Raw genomic sequence first — 12,499 nt, forward strand, 5'->3', positions numbered from 1 at the left:
ATTCAAATAGGCTTTATTGGCATGAAATATTAACATACTTATTGCCAAAGCAAGTTCAACATACAAACAATAACATATATATTAAGCAATAAAATATCATAACATTAGTAATAACAGTAAGGACAATCAACAAGAAACATATTAATTTACAAAATAGTCACTCGATCGGGTAGTCATTTTTCAAGTGTGGCCATTCAGATACATTTTTACAGGGCTTGTTCTCTTATTTTGTGACAACCGTCTACATATTTTGCAGCTAATGCTGTACACTGACTTTTCTCCCCACACATGTATAGTAGCTTTTGGTGATCAGGGAGATGGATAAACTGTGCATCAATTTTGTTTATTTTATCAAAGAAGACTTCTCTTAGGTCCTTGTATTTCTCACAGTATAGCAGGAAGTGAAGTTCTGTCTCAATTTCCCCCTGATGGCAAAGTGAACACAGCCTGGCCTCTCTGGGCAGCCAGTTTTGCATGTAACGGCCTGTTTCTATGGCTAGACTGTGTCCACACAGTCTGTACCGTGTCAATGTTTTTCTTAATTTTATATCTCACTCACAGTAGTCAGGTATTCTGCCACCATGTACTCTCTGTTTCTGTTTCTCTCTCTCTCTCTCTCTCTCACCCCAGCCTGTGTTATTATCAGTGTATAACAGGAGATGTGTTCATGTCTATTTGCAGCTCTTCATGGCGGCGCGAGCAGCGAGCTACAGTTACATCTGCCAGCCGGTGGACTATTCAGACGACCCCAACGAAGTCAGGGTGAGAGAGGAGGAGAGGATGCACACACACACTGAGAGAGGAGGAGAGGAGGGGAGGAGGAGAGGAGGAGAGGATGCACACACACACTGAGAGAGGAGGAGAGGAGGGGAGGAGGAGAGGATGAGAGGAGGAGAGGATGCACACACACACTAAGAGAGGAGGAGAGGAGGGGAGGAGGAGAGGAGGAGAGGATGTACACACACACACACACACACTCTCACACACACGCACGCACTCACTCACTCACTCACTCACTCACTAACTAACTAGATCATTCTCAATACCAAGAGGTCATTGATTGAAATTCCCTTCCCATCGTGTAAAAAATGAGCCTGGTCTAAGGCCCTGTCCACACGAGAGTTTGAATTTAATATGACCGAAGTTTGAAAAAATAAAACTCCGTCCACACGGTGAACACAGGTGGACAACCGTGTATAACTGCGTACTCACAGGCAGAGCTGGAACCCAGCAACCGATACATTCAGTACAATGTAATACAATGCCAAAGCAGTAGGCGGCGATGTTGTTCAGACATGAAGGCCATTTCAACCAATCAGAAAAGACTGAACGCTCACTAAACTTCCCGTTGGGTCGCGATCTGCCATTAATTTACTGAAGAAGAAGAAGTAAACTTCCCGTTTAGAAGCACAGCTGGACCCTATTGATCATTTTGCCAACGGAACATATATTTTCAGCAAAGAAAGAAACTGCAATAAACAAACGGATACATTCACTGTGTTCTGCCTCTCATTTTGTTGATGAAACAAAACCATCAGCAACACAATTTACCACCAAGAGCGGATAGTTTAGTCTCACAAAAAAGATCTCCGGTGTTGTTAGCTACACATGCTAATGTCAATGGCATTCTCTATGTATAGTATATAGCTTAAATGCTAACGTAATAATGTAACGTTAACGCTAGTATAATGAATGGATGCAAACGTTATTTAACACATTGCAGAATGGGTACAATACAATACGGCTCAATACAAACAATTGTTATGAGGATGCAGTCTGGACTGGGTTCCTTATAACAATAACTTGACAACACATGAGTTTAGTTTAGCTGCAGCTACATGTTTACTCTGAGCGTCAACAGACATCAGTCGATCACAACACTCTTCAACACAGACGATACGTTTTGAACAAAAGTTTGTTACAATCATTTTCATATAACGCTACTTGGGACAGCTCTGCTGTAAACACTGGTGTAGTTGGCTCTGCTCTAATCTCTACCCCGCGGTCTGCCGTGAACATGGGGAATAATTGCGACAGCTCTGCTGTAAACACTGGGAATAACCTCGGTTGCTATGCCCACACGCAACTGCAAAACCGCACAACTCCACCCTGGCCACCGGTTTCAAAAGACCGCGGTTGCAGTGTAGCAAATCCCCGGTTGTGTGTGGCCGAACAGTGCAACTGCGCACATACAATCACGGTTACATTAAACCCAGCGTTCGTGTGGACGGGGCCTAAACCTCCAGCCTCTGACCACAGCTGTTGTCTCTGTAATACAACTCTTTTATTGTCCGTCCTGCAATAAACCTCCTTCCCCTCTAATTCACACCTCCCCCGCCTCCTGAGTTCTCCCTCACCCAACCGTCTGTACTGTGGTAGTGAAAGGGTTAACCGTCTGTAGTGTGGTAGTGAAAGGGTTAACCGTCTGTAGTGTGGTAGTGAAAGGGTTAACCGTCTGTAGTGTGGTAGTGAAACGGTTAACCGTCTGTAGTGTGGTAGTGAAAGGGTTAACCGTCTGTAGTGTGGTAGTGAAAGGTTAACCGTCTGTAGTGTGGTAGTGAAATGGTTAACCGTCTGTAGTGTGGTAGTGAAAGGGTTAACCGTCTGTAGTGTGGTAGTGAAAGGTTAACCTTCTGTAGTGTGGTAGTGAAAGGGTTAACGTTAGGTTATGACTATAACCAAGTTCTGTTAGTATAGCGACGCTCGGCATCGCTCTCTGCACTATCTCGCATATGTGCACGCGCACTGAATAAAGACCACAATGTACCTTTAATCCCAATATTCGTCTGACCACACCCCTATCAGCTTACCCATATAAAGGTAAGCAGGGGTGGGGCCACCCACTCGCCTCCTTCCCAAGCTTTCGCCACAAGGCGAGGTCAAAGGCTGCAGCGGCGTCGGATGCCGAGCGTCGCTATACTAACAGAACTTGGTTATAGTCATAACCTAACGTTCTGTATCGTATCGCTCTCGCTCGGCATCGCTCTCTGCACAAGGGAGGCCGAGCGAGAGCCAACGGCCGACAAATACACCCCGCTGACAGCCCCCCACAAACCATCAGAACAGGGAGGGCCGAGCCCCCCCGACCCACCCTAATGGCGGGCACCCCCCCTATTAGGGGCTTCACGGGAGGGTGACGGACCCGACCGTGCGAAGAGGCACTCAAGCAACTCAACGCACAGGGTGAGCAGACCGTGGCTTGACCCCACGACTACACACACGCACAACCCGCATGCCACCCGGGAACGAACGGAGGAACAACCTCGTTACTGCCCCCAGAATCACGAGGTCAAGGGCAAACCCAACCCCGTGGCAAGGCCGTAGCAGCGGAGCACGAAGGAAGACCCAGACCCACCAAAAGGACTGGACTCCCTAGAATGGGGGCCCGGGAGAAGTCCATGATGCCAGCATCAAGACCCCACCAGGTGGGCACGTAGTGCCCCGCCCCCCACATCGCCAGCGTATTCGGACAAAGGCCCCTCAGTTACTGCACCTGGTATTCCCAGGCGGAATCCCATCCAAGTACTAACCAGGCCAGAACCTGCTTAGCTTCCGAGATCAGACGAGATCGGGCGTGTTCAGGTTGGTATGGCCGTAAGCCGAGCGGGCCCTGTCCCCCCAATAGTACACCGCCTGGCACACTGACCCTGCAGAACAGGCAGTCAGCATGGCCGTAAGCACACAAAAAAGGTTAACCAACGGAAGCAGGCAGCGCACCGGGGAAAAACCAGGCAACAGGCTGTTAACCCTAGCCTGGAGACTGCGGACGAGACAGGCGCCAGAGGGGACAGCTGAACACAGCCGCCCTCCATTTAAAAACCCCCACCCAGAGGGGTCGAGGCAGAGAAGGCTGACACGATTGGCAGACGTCATGAACGTGCAGGGGCACCCTCAAACGGTGAACCCGGGAGTTGACACTGCTCCAACACACCAGGGAATCAACCACCTCGGTGTTACCCAATGCGGTGGTTGTTCCTATAACCCCTCAAGAAAAAACTCCAAAACACACCTGCGGGTATACACCGGCTATACCGCAGTACAAGTGTTTCAGTTTTCAAAAAAGGGTTAACCCAGGCCTACGGGTCGACGAAACATTACTTCGGACCGGGCCTGGCGGTACGGGAAGCACAGGGTCACCAGAGGAGGTCAAAAACCACCCCCACAGGCCCCTCTTCGCCATGCGTGAGAGAGGAGCGAAAAAGAATGGAGAACCAGCCCCTAAGCACACCGTACTTGGTATTCCCAGGCGGTCTCCCAACCAAGTACTAACCAGGACCAACCTGTGTAGCGGCCGAGATCCGACGAGATCGAGCGTGTACAGAATGGCATGGCTGTAAGCCATTACGACAGTGCTGAGTAAAAACGTACCCAACCAGGGTCTCCATAGCACTTAACCCTGTGACACCCAGACCGACCTGGCATTTTTCCCCCTGAAAAAAGCCCAAGTCCCTCAGGGTACCAGAACAGCAGATCTGCATCCCCGGCGGACAACGGGTTCAACTGATCTGGACCAGCGTGACCAGAACCAGTCCCGTGCCCTAACCACGCCGACATGCCTACTCCAGGAGAAGGGCAGATATGCGTGTTGATCTTAACATGAAAAGAAGGCGCCACCCAGACGTTCGGGCGAACCGCGCCTGGTGGCCCACCCCAAGGGCGTGAGACCCCTCTACATATGTTCAGATCCATTCCGTCATCATCCCCCAGACATGAACGAGAATCCGTCGAAAAACCAACCCAGGTCGTGGGATTTGGTCGTCGGAAGAGGAAAAACCCCCATCTCAGTTGCTTTATAAAAACGCTGTTTCAACCACAAGCAACCAAGGCATGCCAGTCAATGGCCTGTTTACAGCGAGCTAGCACTATACGTGCGTCGGGACACACCCCCATCAATGAACAGGCTATTTAGACCTGTCATTGAATCCCCAAGGCGCCCAGGGGAACGACAAGAGGGGTGTGACACTCCCTAACTCCAACACTTCTGGAATAGAAAAGAAGGAAGCATCAACAGTATGTATCCCAGTCTACACAGCCGGGGTAAAAAAATTTCACATTTTTACATCCCACCACCCTCCCATAGGAAGGAGACGGGGATCCCCAGAGAGACTTCCCACGCGAGCTGTACAGATTGAAAAGAATATATTGCACCTTGAGCCATGTAAAAAATTGGTTTTAGGGCTCTCCGGGGAAGAGGCACTGAACCCATACACACTCAATAATCGAATTGAATCGAATACATATACAATAGAATAGGACCCTTCTAGAGTGTCCACTCACTTTGACAATCTGAGGAGGAAGGCTCTGTACTCTGATGGAGGCTCCCTCACATGGAAGAAGGAGTCCAAACTCACAGAAGGCCCGAACAGGCGCTTGGTGAGGAGGAGCCCTGACCACCCCCCTGAAACAGATCCATCACATGGACCTGAACAGCACACGGAAGTCCTACCAACAGAGACGCGCACGGTGACGTACTCTATGGCGGGGGAATTCCAGCGGTGCACACGCCCAATATACCAGGCCGTGGGACCAGGAAACTCCCCCCCCCCCCCCCCCCGTAACGTGCCGAACCGCCACGTGACGGGAACCTTGAAGGACAGGGGGTGTACCCCTGACCGACAGAAACAAGGGGGAGAGGAAAGGTTACCAGTTCACCCCTTTACGACCCCACACCCATGATACGATGTAATGACAAAAAGAGAATATGACACAGTCATAGTCAGCTCTATGAAGCGTTTGACAGCTCCACACAGCGCATGAGCTAACCTGCTATCTGATTTTTACTAAGGAAAAACACAGAATAGAGAGGGCTCTAAGAGCCCCGGTCCAACATACACATGTGCTTCTGTGGCCAGTCCAACCCAGTTGTAGGTCACATGACACACACAACCCATCATCACCTACAAAAAATGGCAAAAAACACTCAACAGAGGAACGCCGTTTTTCACAATGAGAGAATACATCATTCTCGATTAGTATCGGCCACAGGCCTTGCTAAGCACACACGACAGCGACCAAACCATTTTTTCTTTTAGGAAAATAAAGTTTCTCCAGCAGTTTTAGCACAACCTCAGCAATCAAGCTAAGAGTTACATCGCATCCCTACCACACAAAAGACACAATTAGTGCACAAACATGTCTGATAGGAGGATGAAAAAGTCCCCAGGGAACCGGGGGGAAACACAATCCTCTTATTTTACCCTCAATACGGCCAGTTAAAAACGGGAAAACCTGTTAATATGTGAACACACTGTTCATTGTCATCACAGGCTGAGAAAAGAACATTCTTTTACTCACTTGTCACCAAGCATAGCTTCATAGGTTAGTTACCTTAGTTGTGAGTACACGGTACATATAAACACCATGATGTTTCTCACACAACAACCAGATCATTACATCCCGATTTGCACGGAGAAGCTAACTGCCAGTGACAAAAACAGCTCACACATAACCCGCGCCGTATCCCAAATGCATTGCAGCAACACACGTTTTGGGAAAAACATCGTTATTCACAATACATTTAGAAAAGTAAAACCAGAAAACGTGTTATAAGGTCTGGTCAAACCTGTTCCTACCCGGAACGTAGATCAGCGAAGTGCAGTCACAGACACCGTAGGAACACAGCCGCTCCTGTGTTGTTCGAACTGGGCAGCGTCGCCGCCCCAACCCGCACTACAGCCCTCTTTGTTGATGCAACCTTGCCGTCCTGGCTCAGGGCAGGGTCGACGAAACATCCCCTGTCAAGGATGACGTCGTAGTCAAGAGTGTAAAACATGTTAAAATCAAAGCACGTTCAACAAAATAGCATCAAGCTAACGGCCGCTCCAACCGTTCGGGCGCTACTGCCCCTGCTCGCGAGACGCGACCAGAAGCGAGCTCACGGCGGCGCGCGAGAAGCTAAAGCTACCCCGCGCCAGGCCATGGCCTATAGCAGCAAGCTAACGTTACCTAGTGATCACGCCATGCTAGCACCGCAGCTAACAGCTGACTGGCTAACAGTAGGCCCAACCTAAGCAGGCCATGCAGCGATCCAGCAGGCTAACGCAGCAGTTAACAGCTGACTGGCTAACCGCAAGCTATGAACATGTAAACAATGACATAACACTCACCCAGACAGGCCGCCGTTCTGAACCTCTCCTCACTTTTTAAGAGAAAAAAGAAAACAAGATGTCAACACCGCTTTACAACGGTGATTTTACCAACACCCGACGGAATCAGCACAATACCAAACTGGCCTGTGTAGCTGACTTGAACATGGATCCGCCGCTATCGCACATCCATGCACATATCCCCTCGTGAAGGAATACTCTCATTTGGATATGAAAGATGGGGCCTTAACACGGTGACAGAGAGAATCCACTCGTCCAGAACACACAGGGATCACCAGTGTTAATGGTCGCGGCCCACTAGTTAAAACTATAATGGTCTTCAGACCAAGGCCTTCTGTCGCCTAGGTGGCTGAACAAAGGACCCTAGCCTGGGGCCGGTTTCCATAAACATTGTCAAGTAGCCCCCATAGCACTAACAGACAAGTGGAGCCTGCCAGCAAAAACACTACTCACCCAACCTGGAACGCACCGCTTCTCACAACAGCGGCATGTCCGACAGTTCAGCTGTGGCCTGACAGGTTTCACCCCAACAAACACAGCAAGGAACTGCAGTTGAGAAGCATGCAGCGGCGTGCTCCCAATACGAAAACCGGTGGAGGATTTTTAGAATGATCAACATCTTCCAGACACTCCAGTACGAAGACAATATCGCCGTATTTTCTCGAAAATAGTGAGAGAGAAAATAAAGATATGATGTCAACGTATCCTTGTTTCCCAAAGCTGCTCCTAATCCTTTCCAACATGGTGTCAAGTGTGGGGATCTACCGAGGCACTTCTTCCTTGTGGTGAAAGCGAGAAGGAGGCGAGTGGGTGGCCCCACCCCTGCTTATATGGGTAAGCTGATAGGGGTGTGGTCAGACGAATATTGGGATTAAAGGTACATTGTGGTCTTTATTCAGTGCGCGTGCACATATGCGAGATAGTGCAGAGAGCGATGCCGAGCGAGAGCGATACGATACAGAACTGTCTGTAGTGTGGTAGTGAAAGGGTTAACCGTCTGTAGTGTGGTAGTGAAAGGTTAACCTTCTGTAGTGTGGTAGTGAAAGGGTTAACCGTCTGTAGTGTGGTAGTGAAAGGGTTAACCGTCTGTAGTGTGGTAGTGAAATGGTTAACCGTCTGTAGTGTGGTAGTGAAAGGATTAACCGTCTGTAGTGTGGTAGTGAAAGGTTAACCGTCTGTAGTGTGGTAGTGAAAGGTTAACCTTCTGTAGTGTGGTAGTGAAAGGTTAACCTTCTGTAGTGTGGTAGTGAAAGGGTTAACCGTCTGTAGTGTGGTAGTGAAAGGGTTAACATTCTGTAGTGTGGTAGTGAAAGGGTTAACCTTCTGTAGTGTGGTAGTGAAAGGTTAACCGTCTGTAGTGTGGTAGTGAAAGGGTTAACCTTCTGTAGTGTGGTAGTTAAAGGGTTAACCTTCTGTAGTGTGGTAGTTAAAGGGTTAACACTTTGTACTGTGGTATACTGAGATTATATAAATATATGGTGAATTCTATCACATCACACACACACACACACACACACACACACACACACACACACACACACACACACACACACATACACACACACACACACACACACACAAAACAACGGAATATCATGTTGTTTTAAGCTTAAACAAAGCGGTAAATGGTCAATGGATTTCATTTATATAATCTCTTTTAGCCAAAGCGCTTTACAATTTGTTCCTCACATTTTACCCATTCACTCACACATTCACACACCGACGGCGGAAGCAGCCGTGCAAGGTGCCAACCTGCTCATCGGGAGCAGTTAGGGGTTAAGTGTCTTGCTCAAGGACACTTTGACACGCTGCCCGGGAGGAGCGGGAATCGAACCCGGAACCTCTGGATTACCAGACGACCAGACTACCTCCTGACCCACTGGCGCCCCTATAGCCTCACTCACCACCAACAACAGATAAATAAAAGATAGGAATGAAGGCATGTTTTCATTCTTGATTGACGTAAATAAGAGTTTTTGATTGTACTACATCAACAACAACAACAACAACAACAACAACAACAACAACAACATACAAGAACATAGACACATTCTGAAGATGACGGTGAACAGTTATGTTATAGCAGGGGTGTCAAACTCATTTTCACAGAGGGCCACATCAGCATTATGGTTGCCCTCAAAGGGCCAAAGACCGTATAAATGTTAATGTAATGTAAAATAAATGTAGCTACCATACTCATTTACATATTGTTAAACATGTTGTTTCTGTATTTATTACTTATTCAAGTTATACATATTGCATATGCATTTGCATAGATGTAAAAATATATGTTAGCTTATGTTATTTTAACAAAAACAACATTTTAGTTTATCAGAACCCTGTAGAAATCATCGGAAAGGAGAGACGCACAATTTCTATCTTGCGACAACACCAAGTAGTGTGTCATTTATTATCTTCTTAGCACAAGTGACAGCTGTCAGATCTATGCCGTGCTAAACTCTGACAGCTCCTTGTCACCAAAACCTTTTATGAATGACATTCCACCAGCGCGTCTTCTCTAAGCCCAACCCCATTAAAGTGACAGTGCCCCATCAATACATCAAAACAATCTAATGGTGAATTATGTCCATAGCACCCACTACATACGTCCCTCCAGAATTCATCATAACAAAAGAAGTCAATGAACAGGAGGGCGGAGAACCCTGCCATAACGGCTCCGCCTGACCCCTGTAGCGGCCGGCGCCGCTGTAGGGAAAACCTTAAGGGCCCTACGGCCACTCGGGCACAGGATAGGTGGCGAGGGGGTCTCGTGGGCCTTACTCGGAAGACGGGGCAAGGTAGGGGGTCGTCCCCGCCGTGGGGGCTGGGCCAGTCCAACAGGTTTGCCCAAGTCCACATGAGCCGGTTTAAGGCGGTCTATGGAAATGTGTTCCAGCTTCCCGCTCATGTCCACAACAAAGTACTTGTCTCCAGCCTCCTGGACACGGAACGGACCGTCGTATGGAGGTTTCAAGGGGTCCCGGTGGGCATCGTGACGGATGGAAACATATTCCGCTGACTGCAGACTTGTAGGGACGTGCGACCGGGGAAGGCCGTGCTGTGAGGTGGGGACCGGCGTGAATACCTTAGCCTTCTCCAGAAGTGCTGTCCGCTGCTGGGCTGCACACCAGGGGGCAGAAATGTTAGGGATGAAATCCCCTGGCACCCGCAGAGGCTGACCGTAAACCAGCTCAGCCGAGGAGGTCTGAAGGTCTTCCTTGGGGGCCGTCCTGAGACCAAGCATGAGCCACGGGAGCCGGTCGACCCAGCCGCTGTCAGTAAGGCTGGCCCGAAGTGCTGCTTTCATTGAGCGGTGAAAGCGCTCGCATAACCCATTGGCCTGCGGGTGGTATGACGTAGTCCGGTGTAGCTTCACGCCCAGGCTCTTGGCGACCGTGTTCCAGAGCTCGGACGTGAACTGTGGGCCCCGGTCTGAAGAGAGGTCGGCTGGAGTGCCAAACCGGGCGACCCAGGTTCCAATAAAGGCTCTGGCCACCTCGGCGGACGTCGTGCCTGACAGTGGAACTGCCTCTGGCCAACGGGTAGTCCTGTCTACCATAGTAAAGAGGTAACTGAAGCCGTGTGAGGGGGGCAGGGGGCCCACTAGGTCAACGTTCACGTGGTCGAACCTCCTTTCAGGTACAAGGAAGTGCTGCAGGGGGGGCCTTGGTGTGACGGTACACTTTAGCGCGCTGGCACTCCAAACAGGAGTCAGCCCAGTCTCTTACATCTTTTCTAAGCCCAGGCCAGACAAACTTGGCGGACACTAGCCTCTGCGTAGGTTTCTTTCCCGGGTGGGAGAGGCCGTGAACAGCGTCATAAACACGCCGCCTCCATCCTGTGGGAACGATGGGGCGGGCCTGCCCCATAGAGACATCACACAGGAGTGTGGTGCCAGCGCTGTCAAAAACCACATCCTCTAACCGCAGGCTTGAGGTGGCTGACCTGAAATCTTGCACTTCAGGGTCGGTAGCCTGGTCCGCCGCCATACCGGTGTAATCCAGCCCCAAGTGGATGGCGCCCACTACAGCCCGGGAGAGGCAGTCGGCGACAAGGTTTGCTTTACCTGCCACATGTTGAATGTCAGTAGTGAACTCTGAGACATATGAGAGCTGTCGCTGTTGACGGGCGGACCATGGCTCAGACACCTTGGCCATGGCGAACATCAGCGGCTTGTGATCCACGAAGGCCGTGAACTGGCGGGCCTCCAGCAGGAAACGAAAATGGCGGATGGCAAGGTAGAGGCCGAGGAGCTCCCGATCGAAGGTGCTATACCTCCGCTCGCTGGGGCTTAACTGGCGGCTGAAAAAAGCGAGCGGCTGGCAAGCCCCGCCTACCCACTGTTCAAACACTGCGCCCACAGCAAAATCTGAGGCGTCGGTGGTGATGGAGATTGGGGCCTTAAAGGAAGGATGTGCCAGCATGGTGGCGTTGGCTAGGGCAGCCTTGGCATCCAGAAAAGCTTTGTCTCTCTCTGTAGACCAGTCGACAGCATGTTTTGGCGCTTTACCCCTAAGGGCCTCATACAACGGCCGCATAATCCGAGCCGCCTGGGGAATAAAGCGGTGATAAAAGTTGATCATTCCGAGAAACTCCTGCAGTGACCTAACCGTGGGCGGCCGGGGAAAATTCATCACCGCTTCCACCTTCATGGGAAGAGGGACCGCTCCCTCTTTAGTGACTCTGTGCCCCAGGAAGTCAATGGTCGACCGCCCAAACTGGCATTTGGCCGGGTTGATTATCAGTCCATGCTCATTTAGCCGCTCAAAAAGCATCCTGAGGTGGGACATGTGCTCAGCCTTAGAGGCGCTGGCTATGAGGATATCATCCAAGTATACAAAAATAAAATCCAAGTCTCGTAGCACAGAGTCCATAAGGCGCTGGAACGTCTGTGCAGCGTTTTTGAGGCCGAATGGCATGCGCAGAAACTCAAATAGTCCAAATGGAGTTATGACTGCTGTTTTGGGGACATCCAGCGGTTGGACGGGCACCTGATGATACCCACGCACAAGGTCCACCTTGGAAAACATTAATTTCCCTGAAAGGCGGGCAGAAAAGTCCTGAATGTGCGGGACTGGGTACCGGTCCGGCGTCGTAGCATCGTTGAGCCGGCGGTAATCCCCACACGGGCGCCACCCGCCTCCCGGCTTGGGGACAATGTGGAGGGGGGAGGCCCATGGGCTGTCGGAGCGACAGACAATGCCGAGGCGTTCCATGTTCTCGAACTCTGCCTTGGCAATGCTGAGCTTGACCGGGTCGAGGCGCCGAGCCCGGGCATAGACCGGAGGGCCGGTCGTGGCGATATGATGTTCCACTCCATGCTTGGCTGTAGATGATGAGAACGTGGGCCGCGTGAGGCCAGGGAACTCGGCGAGAAGGTGTTGAAACTCATC

General features: G+C 50.4%; 1 protein-coding gene across 1 annotated transcript in view; it reads left to right on the forward strand.

Moving 5' to 3' along the window:
- elovl4a (ELOVL fatty acid elongase 4a) overlaps positions 1–12,499 on the forward strand; it is a gene marked incomplete at both ends in the record, with an annotated part of 55,944 nt that overhangs the window by 13,539 nt on the left and 29,906 nt on the right. Inside the window, one exon of the mRNA XM_084307852.1 lies at positions 682–762. Coding sequence (XP_084163978.1) covers positions 682–762 — 81 coding nt within the window. The remainder of the gene's footprint in view (positions 1–681; positions 763–12,499) is intronic.

The sequence above is a fragment of the Notolepis coatsorum genome (assembly GCF_963971535.1).
Source record: "Notolepis coatsorum genome assembly, chromosome: 2".
NCBI lineage: Eukaryota > Metazoa > Chordata > Actinopteri > Aulopiformes > Paralepididae > Notolepis > Notolepis coatsorum.